General features: G+C 45.1%; 1 protein-coding gene across 3 annotated transcripts in view; it reads left to right on the top strand.

Annotated features, from left to right (window-relative positions):
* Positions 1 to 5,783: 5,783 nt before the first annotated feature.
* The window catches only part of LMF1 (lipase maturation factor 1), a 152,538-nt gene continuing 130,571 nt past the window's right edge, over positions 5,784 to 27,750 (top strand). For 2 of the 3 annotated variants that reach the window (XR_014505038.1, XM_083414121.1), the window contains exons 1-3: positions 5,784 to 5,999; positions 10,015 to 10,324; positions 23,805 to 23,815. Coding sequence is in view for 2 of the 3 variants with exons in the window: in XM_083414121.1 (XP_083270247.1) it covers positions 5,822 to 5,999; positions 10,015 to 10,324; positions 23,805 to 23,815 (499 nt within the window). In the remaining variant the exon portion in view is untranslated. Of the gene's footprint in view, positions 6,000 to 8,665; positions 8,817 to 10,014; positions 10,325 to 23,804; positions 23,816 to 27,750 lie in introns of those variants that run through there. The other variant, XM_083414122.1, reaches the window with a different exon arrangement.

Here is a 27,750-nt window from a genome sequence, read left to right as displayed (position 1 = left end):
GCTTATTAGAGGACCGTAAGGAGCCGAGGGAAGTCCTGCCAGGTACGTGCAACATCAGCCGAAGTTTGGCTTCCCACCGCGGCCGGGCAGATGCTGCTGCCGGGAAGCCCACAAGCAGCAAGGCACGAGGGGGATAGCTTTCCTCCACTGACGTTGATGCCGCCGTCGCCGCCGAACTGCTGGCAAGCAGAGATAGACTGCGTCTGAGCCACGATGTTCCACGTAACTATTTATAGACGCCGCTGGGAATTGGTCTCATCGTCGCGAACTTTGACTATGGATCCCCGCCCTCTCCGAAATAGTTATTTTATCTATTTATTTTATTTCCTCCTCAGAGAGCCCAAGTCAAGAAACAAATATACTTTTTAATATTAAAAATGCCGTATAGAATGGGATCGGGCACTCTGGGATCCTTGCCTCGGCTTCTATTACAATGAAGACTGTAAGCTCCTCGGAGACAGGGACCTGGAGTAGGTTGTTGTTTGCAGCCTTTGGTGATACCCCACAGCACCATGGACTTTAATGGTGCGAAATGTAATAATTACTATTATTATATGATATGAATAATTGTTATTTCTGTTAATACTCTATTAATAATTACTGTTACCATTTATTGTTGTTGACAACTAATGGTTTTAATTTATATTTCTATTGTTATTAATAATAAAAATTAGTAGCAAAAATGAATGGTGTTAATACTATCGCTGCTATGATTGATAATTGGTAATAATGATCATTTGTTTATTTGTATGCCACGCCCTCACAGAATTATGCCCAAAACAATTACTGTTGTTAATTATCACTGTTTTTAGTTATTATGACCATTATTGTGGGGTGGGGTGGGGGTTAAATTTTGGGAAGGGCCTCCTCTAAGGTCCTTTACTTCCAAGCAAGTGACAGCGGAGGTCTAGAGCCTGCAGTCTAGGCTCTGGATAGCTAAAGATTTTAATTTTACTTTTTTTGGAGAATTGGTATTGGGAAGGGAGGTGGGTAGAAGAAGGGGAGGTGGGTAGAAGAACCTAGTTGCTGCCTCCTTGGCTAGGCAATCTGCCTCCCCACACCCACCCACGCCCTGTTCAGCTCAGCAGCCTTTCTCTTTGCAGGGCGTTTCTCCTGCCTCCACCAATGTCACATCCACCATTTGAAGAAAAAGCAAACGCTCACTGCACCCCTCCTCTTTTCCCTCTGCCCGGAGATATTTTCTTGCAGATTTCTTTTGATGGGGCCTCCAGATTTCCAAGCCGAAGACTGACAGGTTGGAACACAGGAAACTGCCCAATAGCAAGTCGTGTCATTGCTTCATCTCGCTCAGTATTGTCTACCCTGACTGGCAGTGGGGAGAGAGTGCTCTTGTGTTTGGTTGGGTCCTGCTTGCAGGTTCCCCATAGAGACATCTATGGGGAACCACCCCATCTGGGTGGCCACTGTGAGAACAGGATGCTGGACTAGACGGGACACTGGTCTAATCCAGCAGGCTCATCTTGTTGTTGTTGTTTAGTCATTTAGTCGTGTCCGACTCTTCGTGATCCCATGGACCAGAGCACGCCTGGTCTTCTACTGCCTCCCAGAGTTTGGTCAGACTCATGTTTGTAGCTTCAAGAACACTGTCCAACCATCTCGTCCTCTGTCATCCCCTTCTCCTTGTGCCCTCCATCTTTCCCAACATCAGGGTCTTTTCCAGGGAGTCTTCTCTTCTCATGAGGTAGCCAAAGTATTGGAGCCTCAGCTTCCCGATCTGTCCTTCCAGTGAGTACTCAGGGCTGATTTCCTTAAGAATGGAGAGGTTTGATCTTCTTGCAGTCCATGGGACTCTCAAAAGTCCCCTCCAGCACCATAATTCAAAAGCATCAATTCTTCGGTGATCAGCCTTCTTTATGGTCCAGCTCTCACTTCCATACATCACTACTGGGAAAACCATAGCTTGAACTATACGGACCTTTGTTGGCAAGGTGATGTCTCTGCTCATCTTATGTAGCAATAATAATGTTCCTATGTTATCAGGCCCAAAGTTGCTAAAAGATCCCTTTAACCAAATGGAAAGCAAGTGGGCATGGGGAGAAATGGACACGAACTGAAACAGCTTCTGATCTCAGAGTTGCCTCCAAGCATCCACCTTTGCAAGGATTCTGCAACTGCCCATCCAGAGTAGAGGGCACCTCCACCTCAGGAACAGGGGTCACTCTAAGGCTGACCCTTTAAAGACTCTCATTTTTACATTTACCAACAACAGCAACAACACCCCCCCCCCAAAAAAAACCAGTTGTGGTACAAATCCCTGCAAACCCCTGGAAGCCTGGGTTCAGCTTTGCAGAGAAAAAAATCTGTTTAAATGTTCCCTGCCCCCCTGCAGCTGTTCTGCTGGAGCCAGAGGATTCCCCGCTGCCCCCCCCCAGCAAAAAAAAAATATACACAATCAAGGGAGTCAGATGCCTTGGCAGAGGTTTGGCTGCCTGCCTGGGGCTGAGGATCCACATGCTGCCTGCATTTAACTTGGATTCTGCCTTACTGGCTTAAGTTACGACTATGCTGGTTTAAGGGAAGTGCTTATTTCTAATACAAACACACTAGGAATTCAGTTCCAGAATCACTTTCATAAGTTGCAGGTTTCCCTTCCTCCCACAAAATAAAAGAGCTTCTGAACATGCTCAGAGTGTTTTTCTCCCCTTTACTACATAAGCACATTTGGAATAGCAATTCCCACCCACCCTCTCGAAAGCATTTGGATTTTATATTTCAGGTATCAAAATGAGATCTTGCTCATCTCTGGTCCTTTACCTCCTAGGGTCCTACAGCTGCCTTATACCAAGGTGGGCCAATGGTCCCTCTAGCTCAGGATTGTCTCCGTTCTACAGCATTGTTGTGCCCCTCTCCCCGCAGCATGGCACCCAGTGTGGCTGCGCCAGTCATGCTGCCCTAAACCCACCAATTTCCAGATCAGGGGGTGCCAACTATTCTGGGTCTTCGTTGTGTCTTTAACTGAATCCTTATCATAGAAGGATGGGATGCGGAACCTGGGGAACCTCAAGTGGTGCTGAACTACATTTCCCATCAGCCTCAGCCAGCTGCTTCAGGGTTACTCAGAGCACAGGAAGCTGCCTTATACCAAATCAGATTGTTGGATGATTCAGCTCAGTGTTGTCCACACTGCCTGCCTGCAAATCTCTAGCTTTCCAGGCAGGGGACATTCCAAGCTCTACCTGGAGATGCTATTGAGGATTGAACCTTAGACCTTCTGCATGCAAAGCAGAAGCTCTACCGCTTTCCTCCATGAAGCCAAGCCCCTTGTTCTACAAGTGTCAAAAGGTGATGTGGAATTTGCTGATATCACGCGCTGTAACCTTCCAACAGTTTGACTTCATTCCCAGCGGTGCACGCCTCCATGTCTCCTGAGACAGGCGGGTGCCAGCCTGTGTGATTCACAAATCTACCTCTAAGGAAATCCTTCACTTTTATCTACATGGCATTTTTCACACACAAGACTCATAGGGCTATTTGACAGGTGGGGTGAAGGGCAACCTACCTACAATCTCACAACACCCTCAAAACAAATAAGCTATTTATCTTGACCTATACAATGCCCTATTATGTCCCCCCACTGTCCCCCCTTTTTAAGCAGAATAAAGGCAGTGGCACTGATGGGAAACTGGCAGAACAAAAGGCTCATTTAGAAGGGACTGCTCTGTAGCCTGAGAAGCCCCAAATAGTGTGACACCTGGCGAGATAGATCTTCAGAGAGGCTATCGATCAGTCTTGAGCAAGAAAATATTAACTCAAGTTGACTTTGTGAATTCACTTTTAAACACGTGGGGGCTGTTAACCAATTTGGGGTTGTGGGGGAGGGTGGGGCATTTCCTATAGTCTTCATCAATGTGGCACAATCTGGTTTAAGAAGAGTCCTGTTGGATCAGGCTCAGCTAGTCCAGCATCCAGTTCTCACCAGTGGCGTAGCGTGGGTTGTCAGCACCCGGGGCAAGGCAAGTAATTTGTGCCCCCTAACCCATGGATTTGCGCCCCCTAACCCGTGGATTTGCGCCCCCTAACCCTAACCCCCAGATGTTGCGCCCGGTGCAGCCGGCCCCCCCTGCACCCCCCACGCTACGCCACTGATTCTCACATATGCCTGTGGGAAAACCACAGGCAGGATTTGAACACAAGATCACTCATCCTCTTCCATGGTTTCCAGCAACTGGTATTCAGAAGCATTACTGCCTTGACTGGGGAGGCTTTGACTCCTACTATGGGAACCGTGGGTGCCATCTTGAATAAAATATTGGGGGGAGGGTAAGCCAGGTAAGCCCCACCCTGCATAATCAATCACAAGACATGGTGCACACACACCCCATTTAAATGGCAATGCTCATTAACTGGGGGGGGGGGGTGTGGAGGCACTAGCCAGGGACTTTCACTATACAGTGGTACTTCGGGTTACATACACTTCAGGTTACAGACTCTGCTAAGCCAGAAATAGTGCTTCAGGTTAAGAATTTTGCTTCAAGATGAGGACAGAAATCGTGCTCCGGCGGCACGGCAGCAGCAGGAGGCCCCATTAGCTAAAGTGGTGCTTCAGGTTAAGAACAGTTTCAGGTTAAGAACTGACCTCCGGAACGAATTAAGTACTTAACCCGAGGTACCACTGTACTCTTTTGTGTACTTGCTAAAAACCATTTTAGTTTAGGCATGCCTGTCCAGATGCGTAGAATACTGACATGCATTTTAATATAGTTACATTAGCTTATCATTTGTTTTAATTATTTTTGTGAATGCTTTAAATAGTTTGTTAAAACTGTTTTTACTGATTTGTTCCATTGTTTTGATTCTTTTTGTAAACTGTAAATTTTGTGAAAACAAACAAACAAACAAACAAAGGCAAAAATCTTTAAAACTACATTTGGGTAGCTTGCAGACTCAGAGTGTGAATGCAATGTTAATTGATTTATTTATAAATGTACCAGCCCTGCTTCCATTCAATACATAGAGGCATATGAAACTAACAGACCAACATTTCAGGTTGTGCAGAGCCTCCAAATCCTGCTACTGATGCTCATATTTGAACCCAGAGGGCGAGTCCCCTGGCTACTGAAAGTGACCAGATGAAAGGTGGCAACAGAACCAGACTTTTGAAGTATACCTTTAGTAACTGCAGAGAGGAAGACAAGACTGTCAGAGTGACATTATTATCATCAGATAAATATTTATTTGCTTACAGCCATAAGTCGTTGCCAGGACAACAGAAAAAGAGAAACATAAAGGATGAGAAAATATAACCTCTACTTGAAATCAAGACTAAAATGAAACTTCAGCACTTATTGGGGGTGCTCTTAATTCTAGCTTGCTCAAATTAACAAGTCATCGTTGCAAACCATTCGATTCAAGGTTCTCGCTGGGATTTCAAACTACAGTATTCAATTTTCCTTTCCATGCAAATGAATGGATAGTCTGACGCTCTGCTTTTTTATTTGGCTGTTAAGCCTCATCGTGCTTGGATCTTTCAAAATCCGTCTTGCGGCACAGCACAAAAATCCAGCACATGTTGCGAACTTCACAGAAGCCAGTTTGGCAATTAAACGACGTGATATAATTATTTCATTCATTTAATTAGGAATTCCCCCTTGAGTTCACCACTGCAGACTCCAGTCCTACGCGTGATCAGCTCGCAGCAAGAGCAAACGAGCGCCCGAAGTCAAGCTACCCGGGCGCGCGTGCGCCACTGCCCTCTCCAATGGCCGCGCGCTCCGTGGCGTCTCCAAAATACGCCGCCCGGGGATGCGGGCGCACGCGCTGTACCGCGCCAGGCAATCGGGCCCGCCCACTTCAGACAGGCATGGCTACGAGTAGGGAGGACCTGAGGCGGCGGCGAGGGGCTGGTGGGGAGGCGGTCGCAGCCGCCTCAGACCCCGGCGCGAAGGAGTCGCGCATCCCCCCGGCTCCCTCCGCCTTGCGCCCTGGTACCTTTTGGCTAACGCGCCTGGTGCTGCTGCGCGCCACCGCCTTCATTTACTGTGAGTGCCTGCCTGGCAGGGGACGGGGAGGCAGAGATGGAGAAATCGGCGATGGGGCTTGCAAATCCTCGCCATCAGTTCTCTATTTCCAGCAAACGATTTTTATTTGGTGGGGTGGGGATAGATAATAAGCATCTTTCTCTCCAGCTTTTTATTTTTTTAAAAAAGAAACTGGCAAGACTGCAAATCCTAACCTCCCACATACCCCATTGAATTCATTGGGACATTCTCATAAATCAGGAAACCGGAAGGCGTCGGGCAAAACTCCCCCTCCTTCCCTGCAAATAAGAAAAATGATTGCAAAGGCTGTTGTTGTGGCTCACTCTGCACAGAAACAAGCTGAAGGGAGAGTGATGCCTCCTGGGGCAATGAGTGCAAACAGATAGCTTTGTACTTGGCTTCTACTCTACTAGTTCAGCTTCCAAGTATTTTACAGTATTACTTTCCACAGAAATAATCATTTTCTGTATGCATAGTTTTTAAAAAATCAGATTGCTAAAAATCAGTTCAGTTCAGTATTTTGATTACCGGTATCTCCTCCCTCTGCTTCCTGAAACTTCAAACATTCAGCTTCTTTGGATGTCTCTGAGTTCTAGTGTTATGAGAGAAGGAGAAAAACTTTTCACTGTCCACTTTCTCCACTTTCTATCTTGTGAAATGCCCTTAGATCTTTTGATGAAGGGTGGTATATAAAGCAAAGCAAGCAAGCAAGCATAATTTTTACAAATTTCTATCATGTCACCTCTTGCAATTCCAGCAAGCTCTGCTTTTGAGAATGGTCTTTAGGTTTCTAGCTTTGCAAAAGAAAGCTGCAGGTGTGTGTATTTCATAACTATTCTTTCAAGAGCCAAAGCTCACCGGTAGAGCAGCTGTTTTGCATGCAGAAGGTCCTAGGTTCAATTCCTGACATCTCTGGGTTGTGCTTGCAGAGACTCTCTGTCTAAAACCCTGGAGAGCCTATGCCAATCAGTGTAAGCCACAGATAGGGAATCTTTTCAATGAATGGGCAAGATCCTGAGGCCCCACCACCCCAGCTTGTAACCTGGATAGGTGGGAGTGGCCACCCACCTTCCACTCGCCTGATGTTGTCTTGATGTCAGGTGACCAATTTTCCATTTGTAGGGTGGCTTGAGTTCAAACCATGCTGCAAAAGAAGATCCTGACTAGCCCAAGGCAGGGCTTGCAAGTCATCAACTAGCATTGCTTTGAGGTTCTCCTTCCGACAGGAATTATTCTTAGTGATACTTTGCATTTGGTTAAAGGTGCCAAGTTCAATCTTTGCTTTCTAAGGAACAGTTGGGACAACATTTTAAGCCTCCCGGTTGTTCATTTGCAACCACATATTTACATATATGACATGAGGACACCAGAAGAGCTTCCTGGAACAGGGAAATGGTCCACCTAGTCAACCATCCTGTTCTCACAGTGGCCAACTGGATGCCCATTATGGGAAGACTGTATGCAGGACCTGAGCATGAGAGCTCTCTACCCATCTGCGGTTCCCAGTACCTTGTATTCAGATGCATTACTGCCCCAACTGTGGAGGCAGCCCATAACCATCATGGCTAGTAGCCAGCGATAAGTTGGTGGCCATCACTGCCTCTTGGGGGAGCGAGTGCCATATTTTAACCATGTGCTGCATGTAGATGTCAGATGTAGTGTGGGGCTTGGATAAAATAGCCTCGCTGGCCAAATTAGGACCCTGGTCTGGGTTAATTAGGCCTGATACTTCCCCATTGCTTGTGTACGGACCTCAGTGGACTATTGGCCTTTCCCTTTATAAGGCATCTTTCCTTCGTGGTTCACTACTACATGTGGTCAGCACTTTTAACTGATTTTAAGAAAATTGATTGCTTTTTTGTATTTGTTATTGCTTTTTTGTAAGAAGTTTGGGTGGGAATGGGGAGAAGCAGATGTGTCTCGAATGTTTTGCATTTCACATCTTTTCATCCTTATCGAGCATGAATATCGAGATTATTTCTTCCTCGCACCATGACAATCTTTGGGTGGGGAGAGCAACACAAAGAAAAGGCTGGGGCTAGATCAGCAGACCTAACAAGTCCGGATGGTTGAGACTCTGTGCCTGCTGGGTTGTTCTTATTATTACCACTAATGTATTAATTGCCTTCTAAACCACAGTGTCAAGGCGATTTACGCGTAAGATAACTGAAAATAGCTAAAAACACAGAAACAAGAAATACGTCTAAAACTGGACCCAATTCCTAACAAGTGGAAACTTGCGGTAGAGACCGGTTGTCCAGATTGGGGTACACCACTGGAACAATGTTTTCAACTGTTTCTGGAAAGTGCAGGTAGTGGGCAACTGTACATAGACGGATGGTCTGACTCTGAATAAGGCATCTTCCTATCTACGACCTTATCCCATGTAACGCACAGAAAATAGCTTTAAAACAATATGAAAATGAACAGCTTCTACTGTGTTCCGCTAGATTTCCAGAAGTGACTTTTACATTGTGTGAAAGCTTAAATATAATATGGAAATTAGCAATTAGGGAAAACGTCAAATGGAGTACTGTGTGAATGCATCCCAACTGAGCTTCTTGCAATTGTGAACCTGTCAGGCCTCTATTTCAGGGGCCTCTTTGTGGCCTCGTGTGTACAGCTTCTAGATGTTTCCGTTATGTCCAACCTGCATGTAAATAACAGTGTACACTCTCCATTTTATTTCCGTTTTTGTCAGAGTGTATCTTAGTCTTCATTTGCTCTTCCTTTGTTTATCTTTGCTCTCAAGCCAGGAGTATAATTTGTACTTCTAGGAGCTGATGAGCAGTTGGATGGCAGGCCAGCAATTTTGAGGTAAATTTTGATTAGCACTTGAGGAAAAACTCCTTGGCCAATTGCAGTGTTAATCAAGGTAAATTAGGTTGTGGAGGGTTCCCCACTCCTCACCGACCCTCACCCTGGAAGGAAGCGAAAAAATATTTTTAACCAGAGGTGGATATATTAAACTGTGGGGGAAGTTTCATGAAGGCTGCAGGCTTGATTTGGATTTCTTTATGTGTCTTAACTATCATTTACGACTGCTTTGGTGTGATGGTGGAATGTTATAGCCTACCAGGCACCTGCTTGCCTAGCTGCCTGTGGTGGGTAAGTGTCGCCTACAGGTGACCAAGCAAACAAATTGAACAAAAAAGGGTGGTTTGGTTTCCCTCTCTACCCCCCCCCCCCGTATATTATTTAGGCATATGTTGGCTGGCAAGCCAATGTAACCTGGTTACATTTATTTGTTTATTTTTTTTAAAAAAAATTATTAACAATTTCAACGTAACAAAATATAAAAACATATTATAATCATTCTTTTCCCCCCATTTCCCCACCTCCACATCAAACCCTCCCCCCCACCCCGAGGCTTCCCTCAGCTCCTCTCTCTGATTTATACAATTTTACAGTATGCAGAGAATAACATGTACATTTGTTTATTTAGATGATTTATATATATACACACCATCCTTTACACAAGCCACAGGGTGGTTTATAGTAAAAGTAAACAAGATGAGAAGAATACACGCAATCTGTAAAAAGATAAAAGCCTTAAGAGTAACAGCAACTCATAGCAAATCAGTAGGTAGCAAATTACTAAAAGAGGCAGCAAATGCTCTAAGCAAGCAAGCTGGAATTTACTCCCACAAGAGGCAATGATGGCCATCAATATGGATGGCTTTAAAATAGGATTGGACAAATTCATGGAGGACGATAAGGCTATCAATGATTACTACCCCTGATGGCTTATGTTCTGCCTTCACTGTTGCAGGCAGGAATGCTTCGAAATACCAGTTGCTGGAAACTGCAGGAGGGGAGAGTGCTGTGGCACTCAGGTCCAGCTTGTGGGCTTCTCATTGGGCCACCTGGTTGACTACTTTGAGAACAGGATGCTGGACTAGATGGGTCACTGGCCTGATACAGCAGCCTCTTCTTTCTCCTACAATAATTCTGCTTTGCTTGGACTGTTGTGTCTCCACTAACACGCCTTTCCCCTCATCTTTTTTCTTTGCAGTTGTAGCTTTTTTGGTGGCTAAGCATCAAAACAAGGCCCTGATTGGAGACCAGGGACTCCTCCCTTGCAAGTTGTACCTGGAGAGTGTCAAGCGCTATTTCAAGGGGAAGATAAACTTGGACGCCTTAAGCTATGCCCCCACTTTAATTTGGTTTTTGGATTGGTCCAGCATGGACAGTGTCCTGGATGTCTTTGCTGTGGCTGGCCTGGGGATCTCATCTTTTGTCCTGGTCACCGGCTGCGCCAATGTGATCCTCATGGCTTCCCTGTGGGCTCTCTACCTCTCCTTAATTAACGTGGGACAGGTCTGGTAAGTTGGTTGGTACATCTTCTCTGTTAGACTTGCTGCTTGTCATTCTGAGGACCCTCAAGTTATTAAGATGGTGATGTAGAAATAATGAAACATCTCATAGGCTCCCCACCCCTACCCCCAACTTCATGCCCTCCAGATGTTTTGGACTATAACTCATATTTGTAGGAATGTCCCATTCCTTTGATGTAGAATGGTTAAGAAACGTTTTAAATAAATAACGATTCTCCATGCCTCTATGCCAGAATCCCGTCCAATGAATATGTCTACTAGGAATAGGTAAGAAATCTAAGATAGCTGGGGTGTGTATGTGGAATTTGATTTCTGGGCTATGGCAGTTTGGGGTTGGCACTCCGATTGCCTTAGAAACACAACATGAATGATGGGATGATACCTTCATTCTCTCCCCAGATCCATCTTGAGGAAGAAGGCTGGGGCTCATCATGCCATTTTGTTTCTACGCCCAAAGCAAGATGTTCAAAGCCCTAAATGACATGGGCCCCAAATACCTGAAAAGTTGCCTCTTTCCCTACAGACCCTCCTAGGTGTTAAGATCAGCAGTGGGGGCCCTCTTGGTAGTTCCACCTCTCTCAGATGTTCAGTGAGTGGCAGCCCAGGAGAGGGCCTTCTCTGTGCCTGCCCCGAAGTTGTGGAATTCGTTCCCCACTTGCCTGGCTTCTTCACTGTATAGCCTTTGATGAATGCTGAAGATTCATCACTTTCTCCTGACCCTTGGCACCTGAGATATGTGTCTTCAGAGTTCTCCCTATTCCTGTGGTTGTGGGCTGTTTTAAGTGTTTTTAATTCTGAATTTTTCATTGTTGGGACCAGCTGGTGAAGGGCAGGCAATAAATACAACAACAAGAAGAAGTAATAATTCCTGCACTACAGGCATTAGGATTTTTTCCAACTCTACAATTCTCTGATTCTTTGGATAACAATGCCTTAGAGGGGATGGGACCCTCACTGTGGTGAGCACAACAAATGGATTTTGGGAACCTTGCTGAAGAAACTCCAGGGTTCCTTTGCTCCAGTTGTCCAGAGGGCTGTGGGACTTGATTGACAGCAGGATCATGCTCAACTTGCTGAGCCTTCCTTAATGGGCACATAAACTTGGCTCCCTTGGGAGGCCACATGGTGCCTCTTGGGAATGTTGACTTTTCTGGCTCTTTCTTTGCTGGAGCAGGACTGCGGCTTTGAAGGAACCACGTGTGATATTTGAGGCTGGATTGTTATTTGGGGTTACTGATTCCCTTTGTGTGTGTGTGTGCGCCCGCAAAACATATGAAGTTGGATTCAGCTCCCTCACTGGATAATTTATGGCAAACGGTAGCTTTTGTCGAGAACCACATAGCAATTTGATCAAGGAGGACGAGGTTAAGGGGAGTGGAACTAGGTGTTGCCCCCCATTCATCTCAATTTTAGAGGCAGTATAAATTATGGTGAAATATGAAATGGAGTTAATGTTGTAAAGAGGGGTGGGATAGTTTTAAAAAGTGGGTTGTTGACTGTTGAAAATTCTTCTGCTTCCATCCTGCCCCATTCAGACTTCCCTGAATGTCATTATTCTTGCATATATACCGTGACATTCAGTTGCTTAGATGTATCTTTGTGGGGTATTAAAATAATAATTAATAAATGGAGCTTGGGGTACGAAGTGGTGTGGATTTATTTGTTTAATATACCGCACCAGTTGAAAAAATGTAACTCAGTACACTATTCTAAGGGTGGAAACAGAACACAGTCAACATGGTTAGTAGCCATTGATAGCCTACTCCTCTTCCACGAATTTGCCCAATCATGTTTTAAAGCCATCCAAGTTGATGGCTGTCACTCCTGTGAGAGTGATTTCCATACTTTAACTGTCTGCTATTTAACTTTCCTGCTGGAGAGGGTAGTTTTCAGAAGCCAGACTAGCTGAGATTTCTGCCGTACTTCTTGCACGTTCCATTCCTTGCCCATCATGGCTTCTGGGCTGGAGCATCATGTTGAACCTGGGTCTGTTTGGACCAGTCTCTGCTAACCGTGGCCAGTTTTGGGTGCCGTGTTGCCCTTTGCCAACCTGGTGCCCTCCAGTTGCTTTGGAGTACAAGTCCCATCATCCCCAGCCAACGTGGCTGTATAATTGTGGGTTCATGGGAGCACGGCGGTGCTAGGCTGCAGCTGATGGGACTTAGTCCAAAGCATTTCACATGCAAGTTGGCAATTTATTCAAAATGGGAGGCAGTAGTTTGGTATGCTCCATGGTGCCCTTGGAGGCCTAGAACCTCCCTCTTAGGGCCTTGTTGTAGACTTTGGTGTGGTCTTGAATGCTCCATGCTCTAGAAGTTCTGGTCTACCTTTCTGAACACACCTATTTGCAGAAGGAGGCTGATTCTGGATATGAACCGGCAGCCAATGCAGCAGTTTTGAAATGGCTACTGTTTGTTGTACCAAGTGAAGTTTAGAATACGTCTTGAAGGACAGACCCATCTAGACCCCATTGCAGTAATCCAATACGGAAGTTACCAGTATCCACTGAAGGCCTTCCTTTTCCAACAAGACTTTTAAGTGGAGATCTTTTGAAAATCCTAGTCTGTATCTACCTTCTTAGAAATTTGTATTTACTTTTTGTTTAAATCTTTTTGGGATGTTTTACGGAAAGAAATTCATAACGTAAATAAAAGGACCCCCAGTTTTCCTTCTGTGCCTCTGAGATGCCCGAATGCCAGAGAGAAAGGAGCACAGGAGCTGTCCAGTGCGTGGCAGAGTGAGGCAGCGGGCAAGCTATATGCGACTCAGGACCCTCCACCAATGTGGGTTTATCCCTATCCTTCATTGGGCTTCCTTTTCCAGGCCAACCTCTGGTTTGATACTGATACATGGAATTTGGAAGCAAGAAAGATTTTCATGCAGGAGCATCCAAAAGGATATTTTTTCTTTGGCACCCGGTTGGTGCACCTGGATATCCTGAGCCCTTTTTGTTTTCTAGCATCTGGTGAGTGGAGACAAAGTCTTGAGTTACATGAGTGGCCGGTGTGAGGTTTCTGATGGGAAGCCAGTTCAAAGGTAGATAAGCTGATGGGTTATTTTTCTCTCTCTTTTTTTTGAAGAGCAATGCAGTTTCCCCTCTTCTGTTTTTTCCCTGCCAGCAAGGGCCAATTTATTCTTTTAAAGTCCCTTCTTATTTTAATTTTTGAAGCATTTATCTATTTGTTTTGGGTCAGAAGCTTCAGATACCAGGCGCTGTTGACTTGAGTGTGACTCTTTTCAACTCCAGTCCAGCTGGCTGAGACGCAGGACGGAAAGGAAGCTTCAGCAGAGGGACTGCCCCCTTTGCTTTTCTTCCTTTTTTGCAGCCTAAATCAGTGAAGGTTTCTGCTACGTGCCTGTTGATGTACCCTAAGGGGCCCAGGCCTCTCCAGTTTTATAGCAGAGCGAGCAAATAACATTCATTCTTCAGGATAAATGTTGTTCGACATTTCTACCTTTTTGAGGAACTCCCTTGGGTGCACCTAGCTCAGTATTGCCTATACTTGTGGTTCCCAATTTGTGGTCCATGGACCCCGGAGGGTCCACATAACCCACTCAGGGGTTTTTGGCACATACCTGTCAACTGTCTGGGACATCCCATTTTGGGGTGCTGTGCTCTCGTGTGGGAACTGCCTGGAAGACGCATGTCTCAGTCTAGCGCTGGGACATGTTGGGGGGGGTATGGTGGCACCGTTCCCATAACAAAACCTACAACAGACATATCAACATTTTCAAAAGCAGGGGGTCCCTGTCTTGGCTTTTGAAAAACAGGGGGTCTGTAGTACTTAGCTAATGGGGGACCACTGGTCTACACTGATTGTCAACAGCTTTCCAGGATTTCAGACAAAAATCTCTCTTAGTCCTACCTGGAGTTGCCATCAGGGCTTGAACTCGGGACTGTCTGTACACAAAGCAGATGCTCTACGTTGAGCTGCAGCCTTTCCCCCTTTTCTGCAGAGAGCTCGCCACATCTTCCTTGTGCTTTCCAGAGGATCTGGGTTGTGTGTGTGCCTAGAATTGACTTGCTCAAACTTGCGCCTAGAGTGGCTGGGGCAACCCACTCAGATGGGCGGCATAACAACAACAACTGGTTCCAGGGTATAGGTTGAGGGCACACATGGCCACCCCCTTTGCCTGAAGCTAAGCAGGTTTGGGTCTAGTCAGTACCTGGAACCACATGTGCATAATGTATTTATCAATACTGTATTTAGAATCTCATCGTGTGTACCACTTTGGGTTCCACGAGGGAGAAAGGGCAAGATACTGTCTCCTACAAGAGGCAGTGGTGTCTACCAGCTTGCATGGCTTTTAAAGAGGTTTAGAGAAATTCACGGAGGAGAAGGCTATCAGCGGCTACTCACCCCAATGGCTACGTTTTTACCTCCACCATTGGAGGCAGTCATGTTTCTGAAAAACCAGTTGCTGGAAACTGCAGGCAGGGAGAGGGCTCTTGTTCTCAGGTCCCTCTTGTGGGCTTCCCACTGGGGCATCCGGTTGGCCACTGTAAGAAGTGGATGCTGGGCTAGATGGGCCACACTGCCTTCTTGTTATGTTCTTAAAGGTAAAGGGACCCCTGACCATTAAGTCCAGTTGTGACCGACTCTGGGGTTGCGGCGCTCATCTCGCTTTATTGGCCGAGGGAGCCGGCACACAGCCTCCGGGTCATGTGGCCGGCATGACTAAGCCGCTTCTGGCGAACCAGAGCAGTGTACAGAAACGCCGTTTACCTTCCCGCCGGAGCGGTACCTATTTATCTACTTCTACTTTGACGTGCTTTCGAACAGCTAGGTTGGCAGGAGCAGGGACTGAGCAACGGGAGCTCACCCCGTCGTGGGGATTCAAACCGCGACCTTCTGATCGGCAAGTCCTAGGCTCTGTGGTTTAACCTACAGTGCCACCCGCGTCCCAAGCGGCACCCGCGGCCCTCCCACAATAATTCTGCTGTACTTGGACGGATGGGTCTCCAATAACATGTCTCCTCCGAATCTTTTGTTTTCTGCGCAGTTGTGACTTTCTGGGTGGCTACTAGTCATGATGGCTATGTACTGTACTCTCTGCGCCGGAGGTGGCCGAATACCAGTTGCTGGGAAATTGCTGCAAGGAGGGGGAGTTCTTTTACTTTCAGGCTTCATATAGGCAGCTGGCTCTTCACGGTGGGAATAGGATGGTCAACTAGGTGGGCCTTTGTTCCAATCCAGCAGGGTTCTTATGCTCTTATGCTTGCGGCCTGCAGCTTTTTCTATGGGTGGTATAAGGCTAGATTGACTTCCTCCAGCCTGCTTTGTTCCACTCCATAACTTCCTGGCTTTTCCTATTTGAAGGGAAGACACGTTGGTGGTTTCTCCTATGAGAAGCAACCTATGATCGGATTAGGATTACTTTAACAAAGCTTGGGGATTTGGAATTGAAGCCAAGGCAGGAATTCAAAACATATTGTAGAGCTGGGGGAAGGTTGTTCTGTTGTTTTAGGATTTCCTGATAATGAGCTATGTTCTTGGAGTGTGCAGTGAACTTTGGAAGAAGTACCTGTTTGGATATATTGGTTGCGGAAATTTGGCATCAAGAGATTTGGCATCATACATCTGTATGTATTGATCTTTGTTTTTGTTATTAATCCATGTGTCTTTATATTTATATGTGTGTGTGTGTGTGTGTGTACAAACACACACACATGTACGTGTGCATACACACCAAATCTGAAAGCTGTTTACAATACAAAATCAAAACTCTAAAACATATATGAAAACAGAATATATCTGCACATATACAAAATGCTGGATTGCTGAGCAGTACGATCCAGAATGGATGTGGGGGGGGGGAGTGAAGTTCTCAGCAAGCATCTAAAAGATGCTGTGTCTGGTGCCTGCTGGATAACATGGAGAGCGGAATAACATTTTAATACTTCCATGTTTTGGATTGCAGTCAAAATTTCAGTAACCCAGTTTGTGCAATCTGCTAGTCCTCATCGTGCACCTCACTGCAACTGTACGGTTGCAGTAGCTGCTGCCTTCATCCTGATCTCTGGTACTGCATTTGGTGTGTATTTGGTTTTGTTTTAAAAAAATCTGGATTCTGTCAGTCATTCTGGTTGAATTCTTGTGCCTGTGAGATTGTTATTATTATGTATTTCTTTATACCTGAACTTTTCCCCTGATGGGACTCAAGGCGGCTTGCATATAAAAAAATGAGAACTGCTAAAAACATAGAAAAAACAATCATTAAAAAAAAGAACTATACACATGTATAAAATCTGTTAAAACCATACAAATAAGTATAATAAAAACAACATGGCACCAGCCCTTTCATTAAAATCAGTCCTTTCCCAAAAGCCTGTGGGAACAAAAAAGTCTTTACCTGCTGACAGATGTGGACAAGGAGGGAGCCAGTCTGACTTCTCTAGGGTGGAAGTTCCAAAGTCTGGGAGAAGCCACCAAGATTCTGATTTAGTCCTCCTAGTCTGATGTCGAGTTGAGAACAGACATTGGTCTTGTCTTGCTCATGAGGAGGACACCCCCCCCCCCCCGTTGTACTGTGGATTTAAAGTGATACCATCAATTCTGTGAATTTAAAGTGATACCATCAATTATCTGATTTTACGTCTTTGGAAGTCAGTTGCTCAGGCTTTCATGCTCCCATCCATCTGGACCTGGGTTAGTGGCACTGAAATCAGAAGAATAACATACAATTTGCATGATGAGCCTTTTCCAGATAATGTAAACATAGACATCGAATCAACATCCTAGGTACCATAGCTGGTGTCATATAGTGGACGAAAGCGTGATCTGTGGTTCAAGAGATCTCCAGTTCAATCTTGCCTTAGCCATGAACACACTTGCAATCCACTGCTTTCTCAGTCACCTACCCTGCTCCAATATGTGATAACTAGCTTCATCTGGATCCAACATATGGGGTTGCATCCAACTATGTTCTCGTTAGAGGAGACCCGCTGAAATTAATGAACCTTTCTATGTTAGTCATGCCCATCATTTTCAATAGATCTGCTCCATGGAGAACGTAGCTGAATGCAACCCTTAGGCCAAGATCCAATGTTGGGTCTACTTAGAGGAGACCCTTGGAAGAAGAAAAATGGACACAACAAGCTGAGTTCCAATAATTTCAACAAGTCTACTCTGAGAAGGCTGGATACAACACTTAATATTTAGGCAGTGCCTTTTGACTAGCTGACATCCTTCATTAACTCTGTAATCCTTCCGACAGTCTTGTAAAATTAACCTGTATTGCAGTTAAGTCTCACTGAAATTAGTGGGGCAGATCAGTCATGACATTAGAGCATTTCAGTGAGATTGAAGTGCAACTTATTTCATCTAGATCAGTTGTTCCAAAACTTTTTTGGGGCTACCATCCTCTTCGTCCCGTAAACTCACTCCCAGTGCCCCCTACCCTATAAAATGCATTATTCAGAATAGCGGTTTGCATGACCCACTAAAGAAGGTAATAACATAAAAAAAAAAAAATTCAAAACAATAACAATTAGTTGCACACTTACTCAAAATCCAGTTAAAACTACTTACCGTATTTTTTGTCCCATAGGACGCTCCGTCGCATAGGACGCACCTAGTTTTTTTGGGGGGGGGAAATAAAGGGGGGGGGAAATCCTTTATTTCCCCCCCTGCTGTCCCCCGAGCTTGTGGGGCTGGCCGATGTCTGCCCGAAGCGCAGGGCGCTCTGCTTCAGCGCACCCCGCGCTCCGTGCAGCAGGCTGCTATCCGTAGTGCGGGGAGCCCTGCGGGAACTCCCGCAGGGCTCCCCACGCTGCGGATGTCTGCTTCAGGGTGCCCCACACGCCAGGCTGCTATCCGCAGCCTAGGGAGCCCTGCGGGAACTCCCGCGGGCTCCCCAGGCTTGCTGATAGCTTCCTGAAAGCCTGTATTCGCCCCATAGGACGCACACAGATTTCCCCTTCATTTTTGGAGGGGGAAAAGTGCGTCCTATAGGGCGAAAAATACGGTAGTTCTATTCATTCAACAAAACTGATGAACTTGGTTCAGTGAGAACAGCTTTTCAAAGTCTGATAGGAATTTACACCTTCAGCCCCCCCCCCCCGATGGTGGTACTGCCCATTTTAGGAACCATTAAATTTAGATCTAGTCCATGGAGCTGGTTTAAAAGCTTTCAGTGACAACAATAACATATTCTTGTGCATTTTGGGGGCAAAAAGTGTTATGTGTTAGAGCCGCTTTTCACTTGGCGTGCTGCAGAAAGCAACATTTCATCACAAACAACAACATAATAGCCCTTTGGCAATAAGCTTCAGAAATGCCTTTGTTTATCACGGTCCAGTCTATGGCCTTCGCCATTCCTCCTGTCCTCCCCTCCTCCTAATGGAAAAAAGAATAATTTCTAGAAACTTAAACCAAAAGTTAAAGGATCTCAGGGGGGTCATCCTTCCTGTAGGAAGCAGATTTTGGCACCTCTTGCTGATATTGTGGTGGTGGTGGTTCTCGGGGAGAGACGGCCGGGTGTATCAGTTTCAAAGAATGCCGTGTGCGGCTGATATGACATATTAATGAAACGAAAATTAATACCATGTGACACTGCTGCTGCTTAGCTGTACAAGCAGGGGCTAACGAAGCTAATTGAAAACATACTCCTGGTTCACAAAATTATAACTTAGTGACGGCTTATGTCAGAAAGGAATAATTTTCATCCCATCTTGAGCTGCCTCTGGAGCGATCTTGGCCCCCTGGCCCTAATCCTGTAAAAGATCAAACACACATCCTAGGCTGGTTAGTGCAATTTCGGAAAGAGGCAAGCTGGAGCAAAGACTAGCATTTCAGCACTCCCACCCCCCCAATAATTAAAATTAGACTTCACTAGTTTGATGCTATAGAAATGTGCCCTGAAAGTATAGACCCCCCCCCCAAAAAAAAAAAAATTCTGTTGGGTAATATAGAACACCAGGTTTCTTCAGAATTACTTCGGGGCTTCATCTCATGCTAGTCTAACAGATAACAGACCCATTGAAATTGATGGGCATGACTAACACAGGTTCATTAATTTCGGTAGAACTACTCTGATTACTTCTTAGTTGGATATAACCCAAATAACCTTGGAAGAGGAAAACCTGGGATATAATTATTTCTAAGATACATTTGGCTGCTGTGGTGTAGTGCTTAAAAGTGAGATACCAAGGTCCAAATCCCACTGCCATGAAGCTGACTGGATGACTTTGGGCCAGTCCCTCTTTTTCAGTATAACCTACCTCACAGGGTTGTTCTGAGGGGACTGTGGATCTTCTTGGGCTCCTAGGAAGGGAGGTGGGATATAAATGTAGTATTCAGTGCTTTTTTAGTTTTAAAAGAATGTCCCAGTATTTATATATTGAGCATAGAGCTGTCAGGACCAGCACAAAATGGCTGCCATGGTCAGCAAAATTAAGATGTGTTGGCACTCTGTACTGGTGAATACTGTCACACATACAAAAAGCCATGGTGGTGACAATGATGATAATAATTATAATACGTACTAAATAATAGCAATAGCAGCTCAGGCCGCTTGTGGCAATGGCGCTATTTTGGTCCATTGAATTTCTGCTTCTTCAAAACAATGAAGTTGCAATAATGTGACTACTCAGATCTGACTGAATAATAGTAATATTAATAATAATTGATGATATAATACAGCACAAGGCTGCCTTCATGCAATAAGCTCTCTGTCTGTCAGCTGAGAGGCGGGTCCTTCCTAGGGGAAAGTTTCCCACATTGTCACCAGGGTGCCTCCATTGTAACAATACTGGGGCTGTCAGCAAGGAGTGTCGGCTTTCTCTGCAATGTCCCTGGAAGTCTTTCCTCTCAGTATCTCTTCAGTTTTGTTGTCATTACTTATTAAGTCTCTCGGTATGGGCTTCCTGGAGGTGTCTGGTTTTTGACTTTAGGATGGTGGATGAGTGTTATGTACTGAGTTACTGTCCCTTGGCCTGATCCAGCTAGGACTATTTTTAAAGTTTTATTTTAAGTACCGGTATGTATCTGTGTGCGGGTGAACCCCAGCAAGAGATTTACACAGAAGGATAAACCTCAATAGAAATTTTACAGTAAAAACGGAAAAGAGAAGTGACTAAAGTGGAAATAAAGGAAATTTGAAAGCATTCCTATTTACCCAGGCAGATGAATACTGTTCCTGGCAAGTCTGAGATCACTGGATAGAACGATGTTTTTAACTGTAACTGATTTTAGATGTGTTTCATTATAATTGTTTCAGAATGTTTCATCTGTTTTGTTTTTTTCTCTTTGTTTTTATTTTTTAATTGTGGATCTGTTTGCCTCCCTTGGCCCCGTGGGGAGGAAGGGTGCGGTTAACAACAATAACAATAACAACAATAATAACAATAATAACAATAGTTATTACTACTACTGCTCTTTGGGGACCTTGAAGTTAGGTTGCAATGCTGTAAATTCAAGGGCTGAAACAAGTTGAAAAAGTTGTTGAAAAAGAAGAAGGGATTTCTAACTGTCTTGAGCAACTGTGTGAAATAGCTGCAAGGTTGTTACCTCCAATGCAGCCTTCTCCAATAGATGTTCCCAGATGTTTTGTACTGCAATTCCCATCAGCACGGCCATTTTGGACTCTCATCTCCCATTAGTCCCAGATAGCCTGGCTGTTTTGAACTTCTGCCCTGGCCAGCAGTCCAAAATATCTGGAGGGCATCTGGTTGGGGAAGTCCAGTCCAGTGGTTGGAACTCACAGTTCCCTAGAGACACACAATGACCCCTGAACAAACCAAGATAACCAGCAAAGGAATTTGGTAGGAATGCTTGTTCTTTAGTATAAATGGGTTGTTATTTTGGGACACAGCAAACACAAGTTGTTGTTGTTGTTTTTTTTAAAAAAGGAGGCAGGGAAAACTTTTATTTTAGTGCAAATGTTACCCTTGTTTTTGAATGTGGATATTTGTAATTATAGGGCAGTTCCTTAAAAGATTGGGGACCACAATAAAGTAGATCCAGAAACCAGACAAGTGCTTTCGTTTACTACCCTTGTAAACGCATTTCCTTCCCCCTCTCCCCACCACCATGACCACTGTGGAACGCCAACAGCTTAGCAGCAACTCAAACCAGCTGCCCAAGATGTTACTTAACCCTCCGAAGGGGCTTTCAACTTAATAGTGTGTCAGAAATTGATGGTGAACTTGGACGGTGCCTTGGTACAGCTTCACTTCTGATTAAATGGAACTGCTTCCAGCAGCTCTCCATGGGGTTTTAAAGCACACCGCTCCGGTTTTTATTTAATGTATTGTTTTGCTTGTTTATCTCTTTTTGTGGGAAGTCTCCAGTGGCACTGCCTTGAGTTCTTGAATGGCAGAGTGTCGCAGGGACTGATTTTGGGTGGATGGGCACTATGTTTTGGGAGAAGGGGATCGTGTATGAGATTAAGGGGAGGGCTGATGTTGACATCATGGTAAGTGGGATTTGAAATTACAAGATAGTCAAGAGCTCAGAAACATGACTGGCAGTGGCTCTGTAGGTTTTAGACAGCAGTCTTGGGAGAGGCTGAAGATTGAACTTGGGCATGGTCTGGAGGCTCTAAAGGTAAAGGTACCCCTGCCTGTACGGGCCAGTCTTGACAGACTCTAGGGTTGTGCGCTCATCTCACTCTAGAGGCCGGGAGCCAGCGCTGTCCGCAGACACTTCCGGGTCATGTGGCCAGCGTGACAAGCTGCATCTGGCGAGCCAGCGCAGCACACAGAACGCCGTTTACCTTCCCGCTAGTAAGCGGTCCCTATTTATCTACTTGCACCCGGGGGTGCTTTCGAACTGCTAGGTTGGCAGGCGCTGGGACCGAGCGACGGGAGCGCACCCCGCCGTGGGGATTCGAACCGCCGACCTTCTGATCAGCAAGTCCTAGGCGCTGAGGCTTTTACCCACAGTGCCACCCGGGTCTCTATCTGGAGGCTCTAGTTTGCGCAAAAAGCTGTTGCTCGACTGTTGATTGGGACAGACGATTGCCATCACATAACTTCACTGCTCAAAATTCTGTACTGGCTGCCCTTAAGCTACTGGGCCAGGTTCAAGGCTTGCATATTCATATACAAAGCCCTTAAACAATTTGGGTCCAGGCTACCTCAAGAAGTGCCTAATCCCCTTTATCCCTGCCTGATCATCATCTTTGCGGGGGTCACTGTTAGTAGCCCCTCATGGCTCAGATGCATGATCTCTAGGGGTTGTGCTGTGTTCTGTATTGTGGGCCCAGTTTTATGAAACTCCCTTCCATTTGAGGTCAGACAGAACCCCTCCACCTGGTGCCTGTTGTAGACTTTTCCTATTTCAGCAGGCATTTTAATGGATGTTTGATTCCACAGTTTTAACTTGTGTTTATCTTTCGTATTACATTTTTGAAAACCACTTAAGAGACTATTGTGGCTAAGCAGTATGAGCATGGTTTAAATAATAACAACCTGGGACCTGTAAATCATGTGCTCTACCGGTGAGCTACGGTCCTCCCTTTCAAAAACCAAACAATTTGTTACACGGAAGGTACTAGAACATAGGCAGCTATGAGAGAATTGACCCATCTAACTCAGGGTTCCCAAACTTTTTTCCCCTCTGGGTCACACTTTCAGAATGAAGATTTGCTCAGGCCATGCCAAACTTTTTATTGATAAGAAATACATTGGAAGACGTAAAGAAACAACTCCTAACAGTGCTTGATTTATAACATAGAACACAACTACTTTATAATATGATCATTGTCCTTGAATCTTCCTGCCACACTTGCCATCCTCTCCTTCCACACCCTTTGAGAACCACTGATCTAACTCAACATTGCTTGCACTGAGTGGCACTGACTCACCATGTTTTCAGGCTGCGAGTCTCTCCCATCCCCACCTGGAGGTGCCGAGATTTGAACCTGGGACCTTCTATATGCAAAGCAGATGCTCTACCACTGAGCTATGGCCCCTTCTCCACAGGCATGTGCCAAAGGGCTTCCTGGGGGTGGGGGTTGGGGAGCTGGTTTGCTGTTTGCCCCCTGTTGAGTGCCTTGTTTTCATTTGTTTATTGATCTTTTAAAAGAAAGTGTATTTCATCTTTCTGCTCAAAGCCTTCAGATAGCTTTGCAGTATTAACAAATCATTGAAAATGCTGTAGAGGCCTTAGAAGAACATTAAAGCATTAACAAATGGAGTGTGTGTGTTTGTGTTTTCGAAAGACAAACAAAATGTCTATGATATGGAATTGCTTCTTAGCTTGCCACTTAAAAATGTTGAAAGTGGCCTGTGAATATTTTGTTCATTTGTTTAGACAATTTATATACTACTTACATACTTATTTGCCAGAATAGCTAAGCTAAGCAGTTTGCAACATATCTTAAAACATCATAAAGATAAAAGACAATAAATACTAGGAAAAATCTGTATTATAGAGCAACACAATTAACAACCAAACAGATCCTATCATCGTTTTTTTTCTTATCTTGCATTGTAACATTTCCCCTCCCGTTTCTTTTGCAGGTATTCCTTTGGTAAGTGAACATAACTCAGAAAATCCTCAGTAGTTGTATTTTCGTGCACTTTCGGGGTATGTAATACTTTAAAATTTCTCTATTGCTATTCTCCCTCCCCCACCTTTTTTTTTTAAAGGGAAATAGTTATAACCTTTTAGGACTTATGGACACATTTGCAAACCAGATAAACTGTTCTGGGCAGGCTCATCCCCTCACCCTACTCTGTTGTTGTTATTTATTTATTGCATTTATATCCCACCTTTTCCTCCCAGGAGTTCAAAGTTTCCCCGCTCCTCATTTATTTATTTACTGTTGCATTTATACCTCACTTTTCTCCAAGGAGCTCAAGGTATCATGCAGGGTTCTCCTCATCCTCCTTTAATCTCCACAACAACCCTGTGAGGTAGTTTAGGCTGAGAGGCAGTGACTGGCTCAAGGTCACCCAGTGAGCTTCATAGTTGAGTGTTCTCCATGGTCTTAGCCTAACGCTCTAACCCATGGGTAGGCAAACTAAGGCCTGGGTGCCGGATCTGGCCCAATTGCCTTCTAAATCCAGCCTGCGGAAGGTCCGGGAATCGGCATGTTTTTACATGAGTAGAATATGTGCTTTTATTTAAAATGCATCTCTGGGTTATTTGTGGGGCATAGGAATTAATTCATTCCCCCCCCAAAAATATAGTCCGCCCCCCCCCCAAGGTCTGAGAGACAGTGGACCCGCCCCCAGCTGAAAAAGTTTGCTGACCCCTGCGTCTAACCACTGCTCCACATTGAGCTATAATAAATTGCTTCTTTTAAGCTTAATTTCAGCAAAGGGGTGGGAGCCCTGTGGGGGTCAGGGAAGGCCTCTGTGGGCCCGTGAGACCCTTGAGTGCCACTTTGGAGGTCCCTTTCTTAAAGGCGCCTGGGGATGTGGGTGGGGTTCCACCTCAAGCAGTTCATGGCTTACGGATGCATTCCAGAGCAGGTTCAAAGGTTTGTTGTCTTTTCTTCTTCTCTAGCAGGAGCTAGAACTGGCTAGGAAAGTGTCCCACCTTGGAAGGTTCACTGGAGATGCTGCCTGTTGACTTGGCTCAGAATTGGGGCTGTATTCAATCCGAGCTGGCTTTGAGGTGAACCCGAGCAAAGTCTTATTCTGTTCTTATCACTTGAATTTTACACTTCCGATAGGTTATGCCAGTTTCACACCTATCTATAAGAAGCATGGTGTGCTTCCCCACTCCAGGAGTTTAGTGTAGGAACACCACAATTTTTTCACTCATTCTTTCCAGGGCATCCATTCATTGTTATCTACATTTGTAGACTGCATAGACTACATTTGTAGACTGTAGATTTGTGTCGACCTGATCTCAGGGCGGTTTCCATCAATGCACAAAAATACAGGGAGCAAAAATAAAGACAACTATTAAGACAGTCCAATTAATGAACAGTAATAGAGCAACATCACGAAGCCAAACAATTGGTGATGGCTACTAAGTTATTACCAAAAATCCAGGAGAATGAAACTGATTTTACCTGCTTGTGGAGGCCCATCAGGGCCTCTGCCATCCAGGCTTTCAGGGGAAGGGATTCTGGAGCCAGGACTCCACAACACAGAAGACCCTCTCATGCATCACCATATGGTGGGCCGAACCTTGATGCCTATCACACAGCCCAGGTTTTGCTTGGTTTCCAGAGGAGCCATATGAATCGGTCAGAACTTGCACTGGTAGGTGAATTTGTAAGAAGGCATTGAGTCCCAAAGCCACAGGACTATAAATATCATATAGTAACCTTTGTGGTGGATGCTTCTTTGATGAGCTTTTGGTTTCAGCTTCAACCCAGTGGCATGCCAGGTGTGCCCGGTGCCTCCTAGTAACTTTTTTGGGGGATGTTGTAGGAGATTGCCACCACCATCCATCTCTGCTCACCCACCACTCCCGATTTCTGGCTTATGTAAAAACATGAGGAGATACAGCTTCTTCTTCAACTGGGTCAAGTCTTTGAGTCCTGGTTAATCAAACCCTTTGTACACAGCAGGCTCCTGCTCCATTCCTTCTGTTTTTGGATGAGATGCTTCTGAGTTGGGATTAATGAAATAAAAATGCCTCAAGCCTCCCCCCGCGGTTCTTTATTTTTTTGGCGAGGAATGCAGGAAACCCACAATATATTTTTGTTATAATAGAACTGTGGAACAGTGACATTTTGTCGTCTGTCTGTTGTTGTCAGAAGGCATTTAAATATTGCTGAGCTTTTTTTTTTTTGGTGGGGGGAATCCCACTTTAGCGCTGGGTAGTGTTTACTTCAAAGGACAGTCTTAACAGTTCCTGCTGGGATCCTTTGTACCCGCTGGGTGCTTCCTGTTCCCTTGCAGGAAGCATGATGCTTGCTTGCCTTTTTATTTTTTTTAAAGCATATTTTGAGATTGGCTCGTATTTCAAACAAAAACCATCTTTATTAATAGTGGGCTATAGTGAATGAAACCACTACTTGTGCAATGGAACTTCTCTTCTCTCCCCGCCTCCCCCAATTTGCTCCAGAGGGTTGGGGAAACCTCAGATCAGATTTGGTTGGGCTGGGGGCGCAGTAGGAGCAGGGAAGGTGAAGGTCTGTTGCACAGGCAGAAGTTATTTCTCAAGTGCAATGCCTTAAATTCACCTTGTCATGAGGCCTATATGGAACACTTGCATTCAGCAGCAGTCTACCCCCGAATGGGGTGTCTGTGTTCTGCGGCAGACTGCCTCTGTAGGGAGTGTAGCAAGAGAGTTTCTTTTGCATTCTTGCCCTGCTAATGGGCTTCCTGTGGGTATCAGGTTGGCCGCTGGGCTAGAGGAATCTTTTATTCCGATCCTGCAGGGCTGCTTTAATTATTTTTCATTTTTTATTTCTGCATACAAACCCTTTACGTTAGCAGAGATCCACCTCTGAATAACCGACGACGTTCTTGGCCTTGTTCTTGAACTGTTTTGCTAAGACGACAACCAGGGTGGTGTCTCTGGCCCAGGTGTGGCAAGGTTTAATGCTGTCGGGAGTGCCCCCTGGGTGCAATGGCCTCCGTTGCCCTCGGGGTTGGAATTTCTCTGCAGCGATGTCACTGCCACAAAGCTGAGCCCTAACCGTGTTTGTCATGCTCTGCTGCCCTTGACGGTCTCCCATGGCCCGGCTTCCTCCTTGATCCCCCTATTCCTTGGGGAGAGAGGGAGGGAGAGAGACCTTCCCTGGTCCCAGAGGTGGAGCTTAACAAGAAGCACCTGTTTCAAAGGCCTGGGACACTTCTACCACAGCTGTTCGCAGTGTTCAGCCATTTCCTGGCCAGCTGGGTCATGAGAATGTTCTCACCACCTAGAGATCTGTTGCTGGGCTTGGGGTGAATCCACCCCCCGGGAAATGTCCTTTAATTTAGCCCTCAGCTACAGATGGTGGACCCTTTTTCCAACGTTGAAATGCAACCCAAAGTAAGGACTAGTTTGCTCCTGTTACTATGGCGACTATTAATAATAATAAAGTTACACATTGCCTTTTACTTACTACAATTAATTTATTAATCGCCTTCTAAACCACTATCTCAAGGCGATTGACACATAAGATAATTAAGAACAGCTAAAAGCACAAAATACATTTAAAACAAGACTAAAATCCTATCAAATGGACACTTGTGGTAAATATCCATTTATCCAGCTGGAAAAGCCTGTCTCAATGTGATGTACAGACTTACCATTAAGAACCACTAATATAGTTTTAAAAAACAGTACAAAGAACAACTGAGGATAGGGTTAAATACAATGAAAAAGGGAACTGAGGCAGAGACCTTTTTTCTAGCTTTGAAAGTTTGTTGAAATAGAAATGTTTTCAGTTGCTTCTGGGAAGTCCATATTGTTGTTGTTATTATTGTTGTAGTATCTTAATAGGGGTGTTGTTTCCAATAAACAGGGGCAGCTACACTTAAGGCCCTGCTCAGAGTTACTGTGGAGCAGGTT

The sequence above is a fragment of the Podarcis tiliguerta genome (genome assembly GCF_965153285.1).
Source record: "Podarcis tiliguerta genome assembly, chromosome: 14".
NCBI classification, from domain to species: domain Eukaryota; kingdom Metazoa; phylum Chordata; class Lepidosauria; order Squamata; family Lacertidae; genus Podarcis; species Podarcis tiliguerta.
The sequence above is the reverse complement of the archived record's forward strand: the minus strand, read 5'-3'. Positions and strand labels throughout refer to the sequence as shown.